Here is a 19,390-nt window from a genome sequence, read left to right as displayed (position 1 = left end):
TAGAAATAATTTTTTTTGGTACCTCTCGCTTAAGTACCACAATCGCTTATGTACTACAAAGCGCAAAAAATCTTCATCTTTGGTTTTGGCACTTAACCGTGATTGACTGTATTTGTCACACAGTAAGTACGTTCGAATTTTTTGTACACACATTGACTTGGCACTTGCCCATATGCGATGTATGTTTGTAAGAGTGTGTATGGCACATCTCGGATTTTCTACCAACAAAACAATGTTGTGACGCTTTGTCGTCGCGTCAGTTCTTCGACAGATTGACTTTTTGACATAAAAGCAAAAAATGTGTCAACGGAGATTTCACATGAAGTAATGAGTGTACATATCTACATAAAAATACATACAAATGTGTAAACCACATAATATTATATATGTATGTCCTGTTACATATGTTTACACATGCATTTGAAAAGAAAAATTGAAGCATGAATGTGAAATACCGACGGCAAAACACAATTCTGTACTTTTATGACTTATTTTAAGAAATATATCAAAATACTTTAATAGTAATAATTTAAAAGTATTTTGATATATTTCTCATAATAAAGTAAAAATGAATTAACATAAAATAATTTAAAAAATAATAAATAATAGTTCAATAAAAGGGAATATATTTCAAATGGCATATCAATATGCCCAGTTTTGCTCACATATTATATTCTCTTCAATATTCGTCGGTTGGTTATGTTAAGAGAGCGTATGTGTACAGATTCACCGCTGTTATAAAAGCGAAAAATGTTATTTGTTTCTCGTGCATCTGTGGTGAACTCCTTGATAAATTCCTACAAATTGTTCGCTGTCGAACCTGCACCTTCTCATTGTTTTAAGTTCTCTGGATCAAGGAGTTCACCATTTTCTGTAATATTTGCTGTTAATTAATAGAAATGAGAATTTATAACAACGTTGTCTGACAAATTACGTATCTCCCAATATAAAGAGGAAAATTAAATGAAATGAATGAGAAAAGAAAAAATACAAATGCCACTTTACATATGCATTATTATTTATTGCCATATAAACGATTTTTATGATGAAAAATTAATAAAATATGATTTTTTTGCACAAATGCTACATTGATAAAATGTGAAAGATTATGCAAAAAATTATATTTAACTATTTTCATAATTTTCTAATTTCAATTGTTACAGAATTAATAATTTATATATGTACATATGTACATCAATATGTTATATTATATCATATAAAATATGTTATCAATTATCAATAAATACATGTGAGCGCACTGCTCTATATGTAAGTATGTATGTACAAATATGCGTATGACCGCGCAAAATAAGTAAAGTACAAAAACAACAATTGTCTCAAATAGCATCACCACCAGAAATCAATATGACAGCCAAATTGACAAATCCTAAATTTGTAGTAAATCACACACCAACAACATTTCCGTTCATGAACGCTGGCGCACAAGCAATTAGCTAAGTCGTTTCATTCATAAAAGCAAACGCCTTACACATCTCCCCGAGCATGCGTTTGCCTACAAGCGTCTTTTCGCGACGATGGCAAAAGCTGGAAATCATAAATTGAACATCTTTCTGATGAAAGTGACAACCCTGCAAACACAGAAAACAATGACAAAAGTGGCAACAAAGGTTTTGTCGATTTAAAATATTTCGCAATTCTAAAATATTTTTCCGTGGCTCGCAAAAATCTTCGTCAATATGTATGCATGTTCATATAAAAACATACATACCTACAATGATTCGTGGGCAAAGCTGTTAGAGCGGCAAGGGAAACGATGACAATCGGCGAGCGTTCGTTTATTTTTCGGCACATCTCGGATTTCCTACCAACAACACAATGTTGTGACGCTTTGTCGTCACGTCAGTCCTTCGACAGATTGACTCTTTGACATAAAAGCAAAAAACGTGTCAACGGAGGTTTCACATGAAGAATTGAGTGTACATATATACATACAAATACATACAAATGTGCAAACGACATAATATATGTAAGTACATAATTACTTTTACACATGCATTTGAAAAGAAAAATTGAAGCATGAATGTGAAATGCCGACGGCAAAACACATTTCTGTACTTTTGTGACTCCATAATGGTGTCAAGTAAATGAATGATTTTAAAAAATATATATCAACATATTTTTAAATTATTATTAATAACTCACAATAAAGTAAAAATGAATTAACATAAAATAATTTAAAAATAATAATAAATAATAGTTCAATAAAAGGGAATATATTTCAAATGGCATATCAATATTCCCAGTTTTGCTTACATATTATATTCTCTTCAATTTTCGTCGGTTGGTTATGTTAAGAGAGCGTATGTTTACAGATTCACCGCTGTTATAAAAGCGAGAAATGTTATTTGTTTCTCGTGCATGTGTGGTGAACTCCTTGATAAATTCCTACAAATTGTTCGCTGTCGAACCTGCACCTTCTCGTTGTTTTAAGTTCTCTGGTTCATGGTGTGCTGATTGTCAAAAGTTCCTCTTGACGGAGGAAAACTCGCCAACATTAGAGCATTTCACCACAAACAAATTATAAGCAGAATTTTACCCCTGCGGAGCGCAAAATAGCAGAATTGAGCATTTTGAATGTTAAATGAGAAAAATAATGCTAAATTCATTGTTAAGAAATGTACGCTTAAATATTCGTATATTTACAATGCGCAAACGAATTTACATATAATTTTAAGATATTCTGCATATACAGGGCGGCTCACGAATCGTGCTACAAAAATAAACCGTGATAAGTTTCTTTTTAATCAATGCATTACATTAATTTTTTTGTATTGTATAGAAAATCTTATTTTATTTTATACAATTACTTATTTCTCCATGCTCAGCCACGCATATGCGACGCCTAATTAGAAAATTAATGCGGGCTGGAGGGTTCAAGTCGGGATTGCCTCAAATATCTATTTAATGGACTGCTTCAGTTCAGTCAGATTTCTGGGTTTGATTTTGTTCACCTCTTGCTCAACATAACCCGATAAGAAAAGACCAAGCGGTTGCAAATATTCTTATATATATATATATATACATGCACACATATAAACAAATTTGAAAGTACCCATTATAATTGTTAATTTGTCTATATGCAACGTATGTATGTAAATATGTACACTCATTATTTCATGGGAAATCAGAACCATACACACTCTTACAAACATGCAGCGCATACGTGCAAGTGCAAAATCAACCCCTATTCATATACAACGTGGCATGCCTAAATGTTAACAAAGTCAACAGGTCATGTGCATATATACTGGCAAATGTGTGTACAAAAAATTCGAATATTTACATAGGTACATTTTTTGACAAATACAGTCAATCCCAGTTAAGTGTCAAAATCAAAGTTGCAGATTTTTTGTGCTTTGTAGTACATAAGCGATTGTGGTACTTAAGCAAGTGGTACCAAAAAAATAAATTCTATGTATTTAAAAAAAATTACCGTTTTCCTTAAGATTAAGAGAAAAAAAAACGTGAGATGCAGCAAGACACAGGCAGATAAGTGAGATTGGAGGAGTGATACTTAACCGGGGTTTATTGTATACATAAATCAGAGGAATATTGAATATTTTCTTTAAAAAGTTTCTTAAATTGTAAATCGACAAATATACTATGTTGTCACTTTTATTCTAAAATATTTTAATACTCATATTTGCGGGGTTGTCACTTTTCCCTTCTAGAGGGAATAACAGAAATTTGTTCACGCTTGTAGGTAAAAGCATGCTCGGGGAGATGTGAGGGTATCTGTTTTTATGAATGAATGGTTGCTTGTTGAAAGTACGCATGCGTTCATTAATGAAAATGTTGTTGTGTAATTTACTATAAATTTGGGCTTTGGCTATTTGGCTGACATATAGATTTGTGACTAGTGTCAATGTTTGTAGTTTTTGCGGGTGACATATTTACATGTGTACACATATACATATGTATGTATTATGGGTTGTGTATGCATTATTTGTTCCGCAATTTTATGTATACATAGATATATGCGTGCACATATAAATCAATGCGCGCACATATAGTGTATTGATAAGTGATAAAATCATGATTTGAATTTCTGAATGCGTACATTCAAATACATACGTACATACATATGACTATATAAGATTAGGAATGTATATTAGGTAAAAACTAAATAAAATTATTAAATTCCCAATTGATAAGGGATAAAATTATGATTTGAATTTCTGAATGCGTACATTCAAATACATACGTACATACATATGACTATATAAGATTAGGAATGTATATTAGGTAAAAACTAAATAAAATTATTAAATGCCCAAATTGACTGTAAATTCTATTTCGAAATTCCATAAATTAATAGATTTTATCAGTTTTTCATATCAATAAATATGTTTGCATATAAGCGTATAAGAATATCAGCCAAATTGCTAACATGCAGCTGTAATATCAAAGCAAGTCTCTGAGCTAATTTTCATTGATTGTTCAGCCAGAGAACTTAGAACTAGTTGTTTTAAGTTCTCAGGTTCAGCTCTGTTCACTCGCTACTGTTAAAATTTCTACTTCCGAGCCAGATGTGGTGAAATTCACTAATAAAATCTTGTTAGGTTTTGACAATTCACACGCTGGTCCGCGATTTAACCTTCTCTATGATATACGTTCTCTGGTAAGTACGTCAGCCAATAGGCAAAATACAAACATTGTTGTACAAAAACAACAATTGTCTCAAATAGCATCAGCACCAGAAATCAATATGGCAGCCAAATTGACAAATCCTAAATTTGTAGTAAATCACACACCAACAACATTTTAATTCATGAACGCTGGCGCACAAGCAACAAGATAAGTCGTTTCATTCATAAAAGCAAACGCCTTACACATCTCCCCGAGCATGCGTTTGCCTACAAGCGTCTTTTTGCGACGATGGCAAAAGCTGGAAATCATAAATTGAACCAGAGAATGTAAAAGAATAATAGAAGAAGCAAATACTACAGAAAATGGTGAACTCCTTGATCTCAAATTTTCAGCCGTTCAATCGAGCATCATACAAATTCAATTTGCACCTTCTCGTTGTTCTAAGTTCTCTGCTAGAACTGCCTCTGCTGCACAATTCGGCAGCCCATATATAGTAGATTGTTAAGATACCTACGATTCGATTTGGTTTTATCATCCGTGTTCGTCACAACATAAGTATAAAATTTTGCCAATAGTACTTATGAATGTATCCCAATAAATTATCTCTAAATGTAAATTTTTCTTTTTCTCAGAATACACTGGGCACGAGAGGTCGGATTAGTCGGAAGAATTTTAAATAATCGGCAGCCCAAACGGCCAACTTGCGAAACTGTACATTTTGTTTTCCCAGTCAATTTTTCAAATATGTCTGGATTTTACTTTATATTACTTGGTAAGTATATGAGTTTATTGAAAATACAGTGAAGTATAATTATATGTTTTACAGGAACTATATTGTCTTTGCTGACTTTGCTATTTGAAATTTTATATTATTTCATTCAAAAGTAAAATTTTTAATATGTGTGTGATGTGTACAAAACAAGCAATATATTACATAGTTTTTATTGCAATAAAAAGCGTCATGTGTTAGTCCTAACTTTCATTTTTGATGTAAGTTCTTAGTAATAAAACAACCGTCCACTTTGCTTTTTTTGAAAGTGTTGAAGTTTTATCACCAAAATTAGTTAATATTTGTAGTAATTGCTTAAATAGCACAAAGGTGAATATGTTATAGAGGACTGTAGTTATAGTTTAGTTCAATTAACAATTGTTTGTAAGAATCGATAACAATAGGTTCATAAAACTGTAGCAGAATTAAGCCGAATTCGTGATTAATAAATGTAAATATGTATTTCCCAAATTACAAAGAGTACAACATGAAAAGCCTTAGGACATACCGCGAGATTACCACACAAAAAATTCCTATGTGGACTTAGAGTACTAAAATTAACTAAAATAATAAACAATGTAAGCTACTTACTAATACCTTAACTTTTCAAATGAAGAACTCTGTTCAAGAAGGCTAAAAGAAGCAGTAACGCAACGTCGCTAAAATTTGTCAATAGATGAAACAGAATCACAGTCAACACGGTTAAGTGCCACAACCAAAGATGCAAATATTTTGTGGTACTTAAAAGGGAATGACACTTAAAAGAATCCCGCTTAAGTACCATATGGTAATTTCGTTCTCTTAGTTGAAAATATCTATTATATTAACAAGTAAGGAAGTGCTAAGTTCGGATGTAACCGAACATTTTATACTCTCTCAAGGCAAATGGTATACACGTTTGAGATTTCTTTGTTGATTGGGATACCATCCCAGATATAAAATTTAATGTGTCTGGCGTGTTTAGTGCTTGGTTTATCGCGCTTTTAGTAATTTTTAAAAGTCGATTAAGATGCCAAAAGCATTTGTTACCAGTGAATTTTGTTATTATAGCTTTAGCAGTTTAGGAGATATGCACATTAATTTTATTAGGTGCGGGACCACGCCCACTTTTTAAAAAAAATTTAACTGCGAATGCCCCTCTATAATGTGATCCTGTGTACCAAATAGCCGTCTTGTATCTTATTGCGGAGCTTAATTATGGCAATTTATTTGTTTTTGATTAATGGCGTTTTGTGGGCGTGGCAGTGGTCCGATTACGCCCATCTGCAATACCAACCGTCTCACGGTACGAAGAAACATGTCTACCAAGTTTCATAAAGATATCTCAATTTTTACTCAATTTACAGCTTGCACGGACGGACGGACGGACGGACAGACAGTCACCCGGATTTCAACTCGTCTCTTCATCCTAATCATTTATATATACATAACCTTATATCTAACTCGATTAGTTTTAGGTCATACAAACAACCGTTAGGTGAACACAATTATTATACTCTGTAGCAACAGGTTTCGAGAGTATAAAAATTATATTATGATATTAATTTGTATATAATATTTACAATATTAAACAAACATTTTTATATAGATTCTTATACATATATCCAAATTATTTTTCTTTTCTCCTAATATTATTTAATTTCTATCATATATTTATACAGTAATGTCTTATATAATAACAAATTATACATGTCATTTAAATTTTCTTAATTAGATTATTTACATATTTTCTTAAAATTGTCTTAAAAACTACTGTCAAAATTGCTACACCATTTCTTAATATACATATATTTGAAAAATAAAAATTAAGAACTATTGCAATAAGTCTGAAAACTTTAGTTGGAAATAGAGACACAAATACTGTCGTGATAGCTGTGCACTGTCTCAAAAGTAATTGCATTAACATGGGAAGGATCCATGTTTGAAAATGCCCAATCAATTTGTGTACCGGCAGGTGTAGTTGAATATTCTACACCAAGCAAGGAACTAAAGTTTTTTTCTTGGAGCAGCTTTCCTATTGAATTCCCTGTAGACATTAAACAAATAATGAAATCTCCAACCATTAGCACATTTTGATTGCATAACTCAGAAGTAAGGACTTCCGGAAGTTCTACAATTAAATGTTTGACAGAGAAAGCTGAATTTCTATAATTTTCTAACATTTTAACCCGCTTCTTAAACTTTCCGGCCTGAATTGTATTTTCTTTACAGCCTGGTTCTATAGAGCTAGCAATATTATGCTTTGCATATATTATAACGCCCGGTTTATTTCTGTGGCTTGTTTCCGTCCTATCTATACTCAGCTCGTTAATTGGAGTAAATCCTGGTATATAAAAACTTTCGCAAGGATAACTCCAAGTTTCTACAAAACATAAAATATCTGAATATAGCATCAAACAGTCGATTTTTATATCATTAATGTGAGCGCGAAATCATACAATTGATTCTTGTTGTCAGAGCTTTATTTGTGCTCAATTTTTTCAGTTTCCTTAATGCAGGATCCGATTCAGAAAATTTGTTGGGAAGAATAAAATTTCTTATGATGAATAGACAACTTTATTATATGTGGCAACTATTTATGAATAGTTATTCTCTCAGCCGGAACAACTGGAAACTGATTTCTTTCAATTGAAATTTGTTCATTTCTTTTATATTGAAAAGATTTTAAAATTTTTTCAATTGGTGTCCAAGAACTTTCTAAAGGATGAGGCTTTTTTGATCGTGCTATCAAACCAACAGAAGGTTCCAAAAATTTAATCCACAGTATTGTTGGAATAGAACAATGGAAATCAATTTACATAAGTTGTTCAGCTGCCCCATTAACCAAGCCATCACACGTGTTTATATTCACTGTAATCATATATTTGGCGGAGGTTTTTAGTGTCAATTCATAGGGCAGTCCCTGCGTTTCAGAAGTTTTGAAAAGTTTAACTCTTTCCAAAATATTATCATTTTCACTTATACCAATTCTTTTAACTCAGTCTTTTGCAGTTGAAAGGATAGCTTCAGTTAGGATTTGACTGAGCTTAAGGGCATTGAAATTATTTTTATTTTCATTGGACCAAAATAAATGTATGGCATCATCGGGAACTTCTTCGAAATTAACTACTCGAGTTTCAACGAGTGATATGTCTCCATTTGTCATAGTACCAGATGCCATATGGCTTAAAGCAATTGCAAAGGCCTGTTCCTGCCGTTGTCTCAATATTTCTGTTAATTCAAAGTATTTAAATAACTCCCACATAGGGGAACCAACTTAAGTGCATACAGCATACAGAATATCCATATATCTCCAACAGGTGAGAGTTGCTTCAAATCACCAAACACTATGATCGGTATACCACCGAAGGGACTGTCTGTTTTGAGTTTTTGTTTTAATCTCGCATAAACAGAGCGAAACATACGAGCACCTACCATCGATATTTAATCAATTATGAATAATTTTAAATCGATAAGTCTGGAATATCATGAATTAACTGTGTCATTGCTAAGTGGCCGTAACACTCTATTCAACTGATTAACAGGTAAAGAGAATATTGAGTGAAGGGTCATTCCACCTATTCCGAATGCTGCTTTACCCGTAGGTGCGCAAAGAAGAACTTTTAAGGAACTTGGATTGGATCTAGGTGTAGAATTGTAACGCAGGCTAAGTGCTTGATATATTGCAGATATCAAACAACCTTTTCTTACACCTACACCGCCGCCAATGAACTCATAAAATGGGAGATTTGTTTTTAGCTTTGCTTAGTATTTAGACTTTGAACTAAAGAAAATAATTCCTCAACTGGAATTAAAGGGGGTAGTTTAATAAGTTTAATATTGCAATCAGATGCAGTGCCATTATATGTTGAATCTTCACCATGCAGGTCCAGCAAATTTATATTTGTGTTTATTTCTGGAAGTGCCAACACTCTGAACTCATTTCCACTAGAGGTAGTTCATTTTGAGCAATTTCCTGTAAGTCTATTTCATTATAAAGACTTTCTAGAACATTTTCAAGTTCCGTTTGCTCAAAAACATCATATTTTCTTTGATTTTCCTTAATTAGAATACAATGTGTTATGCAAGTCTGCTCATTATCGTTACAATGAGATCAAGATTAACATATTTTTACATAGATGCAAAATCAGCTAAACAAAGAGTTTCTAACTGATCGGGTCTTTGAACATAACGGTCTAAAATACCGACTACGAATATTTCAGTCGAACCTGAAGGAAGGTTCTGAATTTCTGCTCTAGGTTTCACCATTCGAACACGCTCCTCAGGTCGAGAGGAATTTATAAATATCTCTGCATTACTTGCTTCCGAAAGATGGAGTCCAATGCAGCAATATACTGCTTCTTGTGCAGATATTTCTGTGCCTGATATAAATTTGTGACCTATACTTGTCTGTTTAAGTGTTTTCTTAACAGTATAATTTCCAGCATTTACTTTTGATATAGCTTCATTTAAGAGCCTAGAAACTCCCTGTTAGATTTGTTAATATAATTAATTATATGTGAACAGCAGCATATGCATCCAGTATATATTAGATATCCATATTTGCTCTATGGATTTCCATAATTAGAGGATTATAAGCGTTTATAAAACGGTCCTGTAATTTCCTTTTTAGAAAGATTTTTGGTTTTGTTAAACTTGATGTAAGGGCTAACAAATTATCATCAAAAGATATATTTATTCTACTATCAGACAGCAAGTGTTCAAAATCGTTTAAATTAGAAATGTCTTCTGTAGTCATATTTGAATTTAAAACGTTTTGAATTTTGAAAAAGTTTTCCTTGTGTCTTTCTGAATTTTGACGTGTTTCAGTAAGAGGTATCAGTATTTGCGTTGAAGACATTGGTGGATAAGGCATACCAAAACGACAAAACTGTTGTCCTCTTATTTCCCTAGTACAAGACCGACTGTGGTTATGCTTTTGATAACCCAAATAATTTTCTAAGTGGCTAACCGAACCATCTGTAGAAATGTAATTGTCAATAAAACTAATGACATCAGGGAATGTCTGAAGATCCTGAAGGTTGATCCTGGGATCATTATTAAGCCAATACATGCCATGTGCATGCGGGGAACCTCTCTGATGAAACTCCACTCTCCAGTAGAAATGTTTGACAAAATGTTCTCCAAAAATACCGGCCTTATCTTTAAAAATCTTGTCGATAGCGGTAGTCAAAATATCTAGCACAAGTAACCGCGTCTGACCGAATTAAGTGATATCTAAATGACAATTCTTCTGAATTATGTCCATTGGTTTTATCCTTCACCTAGCGCTATGAATAAACGGTTATAGTCCAAGTTTTCTACAGAAATATTGTCCAAAAGAGTTTCTTGACGGCCTGGGCTTAGCTCGGAAGGTAAAAGACCCATGGGAATATTATTACCTGAGGGATTATCATGAGAAGTTAATGCCGCACGAAAAGATTGAACCAATCGGGAATCCTCTGCTGATACAACAAACGGAACTTCTTCTTGGTCATTAAATTCTGAAATCCAGTTCTCATTAATATGTATATTGTGCTCACGATACAGAGGGGTATTCACTATGAATTGCAAAGCTTCCATAATCTTTTCGGGGCGTATGGTATCGATCATGTAATCATGATTGTACTCCAAATGCCTTCTTAAGTGAATTTGTATCACGTGAGCATCATCAAAGGACCTTGGTAGAGATGTCACATTGGTTTATCAACAACAGCACCTTTGAGAGAACTCTGACCTTGATATCCTAACGGACGGATTGTCATAAAAGGCAATTAAGCATTATGAGACGTTCTTCAATTGTTGTTAAATCTTTCAAATAATCCGGAATTTTAGAAAAGTCTAGACCGTTAGGTAAACATATTTTTGGACGTTCTGTTTAACAATCGCATTTTTCCAAGTAGCACAAAAATTGTAATTTCCATCTTCTGAAGGAAATTTTTGCATTAAAAAGAAGGCGGATGCAGCATTCGGGTGACCTTGCTCAATAGTTTCGAAATTTAATTTGCGTACTTGGTGTGAAAACCATAATCCGACGCCAACCAGAGAATCGGAATTCATTATATCAAGGTGTGAGGGTTAGATCAAGGTATATACTATTTTTATTCTAAGCGTCAAACCACATAATTTTTAAGAAAACTTATCCACTTAATTACATTAAAATATCACATTTTGATCAACCGGAACGGTTTACAGTCAAGAGGAAAGACTGAAATCATATATATTATGGGGATAGAGAAATATATTATATTAATTTTTACATTGCTCAGCTATACTCGAGCATAGAGAACATATTTTGAAGCAATTTTATATATTTAAAAAAAATTTTAATACTCACTGATCGACATACGAGAAGTATTAAATAAATAGTATTCCCACTATTTCATTAAGGTACGTCACATACCATCACCAATCATATGGAGTAAAGTCAGACGAATGTTCGAAAATCCTGATATTAGTTACATGGGGGCCAGGTAAAATTTTCACTCGATTTTATCCATATTGGCCGATATATGCGGTATAAAGTCACCCGGAAGTTCAAAAATCTTCATATTAGGTATATGAAGACTATAGGAAGTATTGATTTGATTGAACCCATTTTTTGACACAAACATCGAGAGTTTTATTTATTTTTTTAATTATATGAATTCCAATTAAATGTCTTACACATTGACTGATATTTTCGGTAAAAATGCAACTATATTCGCTCATTTTCAGACCATAGCATAGAAATATGAGAAGAATATTATCTACCGAATTTGGTTGAAATCGGTTAAGCAGATCCCAAGGTATGGGTGGGCGGGGCCACGCCCATTGTCTAATTTCGAACGCAGCTCCTATAAAGTCAGCTCATACGATCCCTGTGTTAAAATTTAATGACTCTGGCGTGTTCAGTGCTTGATTTATCGCGCTTTCATTAGTTTTTAACAGTACCGTTATATGAGGAGTGGGCGGGGTTGTAACCCGATTTCATCCCATTTTCACACCGTAGATAGAGGTGCTAAAAACATTTGTTTTTAGTGAATTTTGTTATTATTGCTTTAGCAGTTTAGGAGATATGTACAGTAAATCTATTAGGGGCGGAACCACGCCCACTTTTTATAAAAATTTTAAATGCAGATGTCCCTCCCGATTGCGATCTTTGCGCCAAATACTAGCCTTGTATCTTATTGTGGAGCTTAGTTATGACAATTTTTTTGTTTTTGATTAATGGCGTTTTGTGGGCGTGGCAGCGGTCCGATTACGCTCATCTGCAATACCAATCGTCTTACGGTATCAAGAAACATGTGTACCAAGATTCATAAAGATATCTCAATTTTTACTCAAGTTTTTTTACTTGCACAGACGGACGGACGAACGGACAGACAGTCACCCGGATTTCAACTCGTCTCTTCATCCTGATTATTTATATATATATAACCATATATATAACTCAATTAGTTTTAGGTGATACACACAGCCGTTAGATGAACATGTTGCGAGAGTATAAAAAACAATTTCAAGTATACATATACTTGACCACATTTTCTAGCAATACCCCTTATGTTTAACAAAACAGTAAGTAGGATTGCAAAATCAAAATTATAAAATATAAAAGAAAAAACAAAGAGAGAAAAAACAAATCAAACAGACATACATATATGCATACCTATTATATTTATACTAACTTTAACATAAGTATAAAACATGTAATCATAATTGCATAAATACCTGCTAGTTTCGCTTCGCGCTATCTGTACGCATATTATATATAATCATAAGGCATAGAATCTGCCTGTCTTTTTGTACCCTACGCTGTGTAATATTAAACTATTACTTTGTAAACATTCACTAAAAAGTGATTTGAATATTGCGTATAAAAAAACATGGTGGTAAATTAAAACTTACTTAATTTTATTTTTTAATAAACCGCAAACAAAAAAACAAATCTCTCAAAAGAAAAAAAAAAATAATAAATAAATACAATAACATAAGTAGATACGCATATGTACATATTTTCAAAGTCCACATTGGCATATATTCCGCAATGCCCCTTGTAACAAACAAGCAGGATTGTGTACAAAAAATAAAATAAAAGCACATTGATCTCTTCAACGAGCTCTTAATTGCATTAGAAAATATACATACGCGCAAAAAACTCTTACATACGTAAAAGAGTATTCGGTATTAATTATCATTTATCGCTGCGTTTAAATCAGTTTACACTGAGAATATTTTAATCAACTTTGACACATATAGTAATAAATAACATAACAAAATGGTTAATGACGACAAAAATCAAACTACACCTGCAGGAGCTACACGCTCAAAATAGGTTGCCAAATTCATTTGCGAGAGTGACAAATTAATTCGTGCACTCGATTTTCATCTTCATCGATTCAAGATATCTCTGAATCGCTATTAGAAATAAAAAAGCAAAATCTTAACAATTTTTGGATTCGTTTCCAAGCGGCTCATGACACCATTGTAGAAACTGAGTCATCATATCTACCACAAAATTTTAAAACCTCGGCTTTCGCCAATTATGAAAACTGCTTAGACCAGTACAAAGCTACAAAAGCTATGATCTCCGATCAGTTAATGCTAATAAAAGCTATTGCACATACTCCACATCCAATTTTAATTTAGCTTGGGAAGTTTTAAAAGCAAGATATGAAAATGTAAGAATATTGGTCAACAATTGAAAGATTTTCTAACAACCTAGTACGCAATCGCTGAAAAGATAGATAAAAAACTAATTAAAACAAAAATTGTTCAACACGACCTAAAAAGAACCTTCAATAGACCCCAAGCTAGTAGCAAAAACATATTAAACAGAAGCTTTTACAAAACGCAATCGTTCACATCCGAACAGAATAAACATACGTCATGCGAACTACTACGAAAGTTTGAGAATTTAAAAGCTAACGAGCGAAATAATTTTGTTAGATCGAAAAAATTATGTACAAATTGCTTGTCACATGCGCATACATATAAAATTTGCAAAAGCAAGTTCAATTGTCATAAAAGACACCACTCAATGCTTCATTACAGCAAATTTTCCATATCGCCCCAAAGAAGCGCTTATACAAAAAGAACCACAGGTTTAAAGGTAACAACAACTCCCAAAAACCAAAGTCCCGAAAATTGCTAAAAAGCACCACGGTGCTCAAAGGCAATAAAAACTCAAACGCTACACAGCGAAAACCAAAGTAGTATACACTACCCACAGCAGTCGTCTCCATCGAACACCGAGGATAACTTATGGCCTTAATAGACCAAAGATCACAACGACCCTTCATAGCGTTTAGGGCACAAAATAGGCTACAGCTGCCAACAAAACAACCCAACTTTGAAATTACAGGAATGGGCGGAAGAGTAGTTCAAAACTCAAATAAAATCTGCCCCACTATTTTAATTTCCCCAAAAGCGGATGAGCACATACAAGCAAAAGCTATAGTCTTACCGCAACTTACAAATATGCTTCCAAGCTATCACATAAATAGCAAGCATTGGCAAAAGGTTTTACACCTAAAGCTAGCAGAACCCAACTGCAAGACTCCCGCTCAAATAGATCTTCTATTAGGCAGCGATCTTATACCGCAAATAATACTTGAAGGTGTTAAAAAAATTTCAAACACCCTTCTAGCCCAAAACACTATATTTGGTTAGATTCTAAGTGGACTAGTTACAGAACCAGTTTCCACATCAACAACTCAAGTTGACGAAAACTCTAAAGAATACGTTAATTCACAATTGAGGAAACTTAGGGAGTTAGAAAACTACCCCCTCCGATCAATTACAACCCCAGAAGATCAGTATTGTGAAGACTTCTACAAAGCCACAAATACTCGATCAAATAATGGCCGGTACGTCGTACGAATACCACCAAAGCCACAACTTTCCAACACTCTGCAAATTGGCACAACAAACCAAGTCAGAGCCTCTTCTGACAACCCAAGTGTTAAAAACACAAATATATATAATTCAACCAAATCATCCAAATATATTACTAAACATTCCAAAAGAAAATTTGTTGTACACTAATTTCCATAAATTTGAAAGGTGCAGTACAACATAAAAATACAGGGGATCCAATGGAATGCGATATCTGACCAGTTTTCATATCCTACTAAGTCAATTTCCGCATTAGCCGCAATAATAATTTCGACCCCGCAGAATGGCTTTCGCCAATTATTATACAAGCGAAAATCCTGGTCACAATCAACAAACTAAACGATATTCGAATCTCCCGATTTTGGCCACAATCGCCCACGTCCATACATAATATCGTTCGCAGCATAGTTGCTCTAGAAAGTCGAAAAATCGACATCTATCCTTACTATAGTGGCTCATAGTTGCCTAAATTTTCATAATTATGAAGCAATTAAAAAATCAAGCTAAGGGATCACCATATTCCTAATGTGATGTGTGTGTATGCAAAACACTTGTAAAAGTTGCAAATCTCACTTCAAAAAAGTGGGCGAACATCACAAATCTCACTCTCGCAAGATGCTTCTTTAAAGGACTTAAAGGGGCACACATTCTTTCCATATCTGAGTGAGCCATGGAGTCGCTAACATTGATAAGCTGACGGTAAAGAAAATTTAAATAAACAATACAAATAATAAATTTATAAAAGAAACAACCGCAGAATACAATAAATACGAAAAGCAACTACAACCTCATAAACCCGCGAAATAAATTTGCTTACCTTAAAGCACTTACATGCATAGTAAAATGCATACAAGATATGTTTTTAAAACCAAAGCCGTTTTACACACCACAGATAAATATGGATATAACATTACTCCATCACCATGTAATTGAAATACACTTATACTTTTATATATTATAATATAATATTTAAAAATTTTTAATGTTAAATACACTTGATGTACTCTTTGGCGCTGGATGGGATTCCCTTGTTGTCTGTGCCGGTGGCTGGTCTGCGCTGTGGACGGATTTGCTTGTCGAGGATAGCGATGGAACAAAGTGTGATGCGGTCGTTGGCAATATTGATACGATCTGTCGGTTATACAGTTAAAGGTGGAGTTGCTCTGCCAAGCACATGCTTTTGAAGATGGTGAACCTCTTCAGAACGTGAGGTCGATGGCATAGACTGCATCGTGGAGGCAGATGCTCTTCAAACTGCTCCTCGTGTGCATCTCTGAATGCTGCTGCAGATGATTGGCTGTGCAGAGCTGAGGCTCTTTGCATCCTTGGTGCTGCGATGGGTGAACCAGATGCTCTAGGTGTAACAATTACGGACCTCACAGTTTTGGGAGTGCTGTGGATATCTTCTACGTCCATTTCTATTAGAATAGGAGTATATATTGTATTAAAATATGGTTTGGCTCATAATTTTGAATTATGATATTTATTGGGTGGTTTGAAAAAATTATATATATTATATATATACATATATGTATATACTTGTATGTTGTGGTTATTTTTTAATCGAGTTTGTTAGTGTTAGGTTTGCATGTACGGATTATAAAACGATAGTATTTTGAGTTAAACGAATTAATTGTCGGTTTTGATTTTCTTTATGCGCTTGTCTTGGCGGGGTTAGTGTAATCGGTTCTTCGGTGCTCGGAAGAAAACACAATTTTACTAATGGTCAAGTTAGTTTACCAGTTCGTGTTCGTACATATACTGTTCTTATGTGACCATCTCATCCTCAATGGACCTTTTCAATGCGGCCTAGTCGTCATTCGGTTGGAGGAAGGTATTCATAATGTATAATGATGCATTTGCCAGCATTTAGTTCCTTCTGGATCGTTTTCCAACGATGCCTCTTTTGGAGGTGTTTAAGGTAATCTTCCTTCCATCTATGGCTGAGTTCATAATGAAGTATCTTAATTTTTTCCCATGGGTCTATTAAATTGAGTGAGTCTCCTTCTGCCTCAGGTATGGCGAGAAGTGGAGCTCCTCTGAGGAAAAGTCCAATTGTAAGAGCTGTGAAATCTGAGGGATCTTGCGATTGGGGTGAGATGGGTCTTGAATTTATTGCGGCTTCTATATGAGCGAATTCCTCATAATTGATTTCATGATTACCTGCCGTTTTCTTTAAATGGGACTTAAAGCGTTTTACAGCTGATTCCCAGAGTCCACCCATGTGGGGAGAACAAGGGGGTATAAACTGCCAATCGATTCCTTGTGGTGCATATTTTTTAACAATTTCTGGGGAGACTTCTTTAGTAAATTTTACATAACTCTTTCTCTGAGGCTCTTTGGGCTCCGATAAAATTTTTCCCATTGTCGCTTATAACTTTTGATGGAAAAACGCGTCGTCCGACAAAGCGTTCAAATGCTGCGAGAAAAGCAGCAGTAGACAGATCCGAACATAGCTTGAGGTGTATTGCCTTTGTCATGAAGCATACAAAGACAGCCACATACCCTTTTGAGGAAGACCTTAACATAGAGGCCTTTATCTGGAAAGGTCCAACAAAATCGACCCCTGTAACGGTAAAGGGAAGAGCAAAATTGCAGCGTTCAGGTGACAAACCTGACATGATCTGCGTGCGTATTTTGTGCTTGTATAATGTGCATTGTTTACACATAAAAATCATTCTGTTAATTTGTGGCTTTAGGCGCAGTATATAAAATTCTAGTCGGACCATTTGTTGCATCAAGCGATATATTAAAAATAAATAAGTAAAACGAGATTTCTCGGGAATAATAATGTGATGTCGTTCGTTATGACTAAGGCTGGAAATCACTAGCCTTTAATGTGCCTGGATTAATCCTTTAGTGTCCAAGAAAGGATTCAAAATGAGAAGTGAGCTTCCCTTATCGAGGGGTCGCCTTTCGATTAACTTTGATTTCTCCCGAATGAAATACCGAGTTTGTGTATATGTAATAAGGCTGACCTTGCTATGTTGCAGGTCGGAATGCGTTAGTTGTGCGGAAGGATCATTTGTTATTCCTTTAACCTTTTGTTTAAGTCTTTGGATAATTTTAAACACGTGAGCGACTACTTTTAGTGCTGAATTTCAGGAGCTACAAGGTGCGTTCCAAAATAAACAGTAAAAAGTAATAAAGTAAACTCTAGTGCCGCCATCTATATGTCGACTAGTGCGTTAGAATATGCTATCCTGTATCGACTTCCAGTAAGAATTTCATGACATTTTATCCATTGGAAGTGAAGTTATTGCGTTTTAAGTGTCAGTATGTTTTTGTCATCGGTGCGAAAATGAGCTTCGAAAGAGACAACATTAAATTTTGTTTTAAAATTGGTAAAACTTTTACCGAAACGTTTCAAATTATGAAACAAGTTTATGGCGATGAATGCCTATCCCGTAGCAGCGTGCACGAGTGGTTTCAACGTTTTCAAAGTGGCTACCAAAAGACGTGAAGATATTTTGTTATCATATTCTGTGCGTACGTAAACTGTTGCACAATAGGCCTTTCATCTTTATGTACTAAAATTTACCTATGCATTTTCTCAACATCGCCATTAAAAACATATTTAAGCATGCGCCAATTTAGTATTAGCAGCATGAGATCAGGTTGTAATGTTGGTCCTGTGTATAGTACATCATTGAGTTATATGTCTGAGCTCGTACACTTTGAGGAATTAAAAACAACTAGTACTTTTGTTGTGATTTTATCTGGTCTTATTAGCCTGTGATGTGATATTTTTTGATGTGGTACAGCTTCTTCCATATGATTGAGGTCAAGATATTCATCTATCACGTTATGATATATATGCTGATTTAAGCTCGCTGTCCTTTATAAGGCTTTTTTCCAAGCTTAGGAATTGAATAGAACTATAGTTTCTCGAAAAGTGGGCTTGAATGGGAGTCGCACAACATAACGACCATGTTCGTTTCTTGTTGTTGTGGACTTGTAATAGGCTTCGCATGCCAGGTCTTCTTACGAAGGTGATCTGCGTAATTCTTCTACTTCCCAGAATTTTTTGAGTTGATTATTTAAACATTCGTTTGAAATATTTTCAACTTGAGTTGTGAAGGAATTAATTTTTTCTGTGACTTGGCCACTTTATATTCATCCAAAGATTGTGTTTTGGGCTAAGTTTATTAGAGA

General features: G+C 34.1%; 1 protein-coding gene across 1 annotated transcript in view; it reads left to right on the top strand.

Annotated features, from left to right (window-relative positions):
- The window catches only part of Ir31a (Ionotropic receptor 31a), a 980,688-nt gene extending 966,240 nt beyond the window's left edge, over window positions 1–14,448 (top strand). The window contains exons 5-6 of the mRNA XM_070106506.1: window positions 5,244–5,383; window positions 14,393–14,448. Of these exons, the coding sequence (XP_069962607.1) occupies window positions 5,244–5,383; window positions 14,393–14,448 (196 nt within the window). The remainder of the gene's footprint in view (window positions 1–5,243; window positions 5,384–14,392) is intronic.
- Window positions 14,449–19,390: the final 4,942 nt, after the last annotated feature.

Source organism: Bactrocera oleae, chromosome 3 (assembly GCF_042242935.1).
Source record: "Bactrocera oleae isolate idBacOlea1 chromosome 3, idBacOlea1, whole genome shotgun sequence".
Lineage (NCBI taxonomy): Eukaryota > Metazoa > Arthropoda > Insecta > Diptera > Tephritidae > Bactrocera > Bactrocera oleae.
Note: the sequence above shows the minus strand (reverse complement) of the source record. Positions and strands in the feature narration are given on the sequence as shown.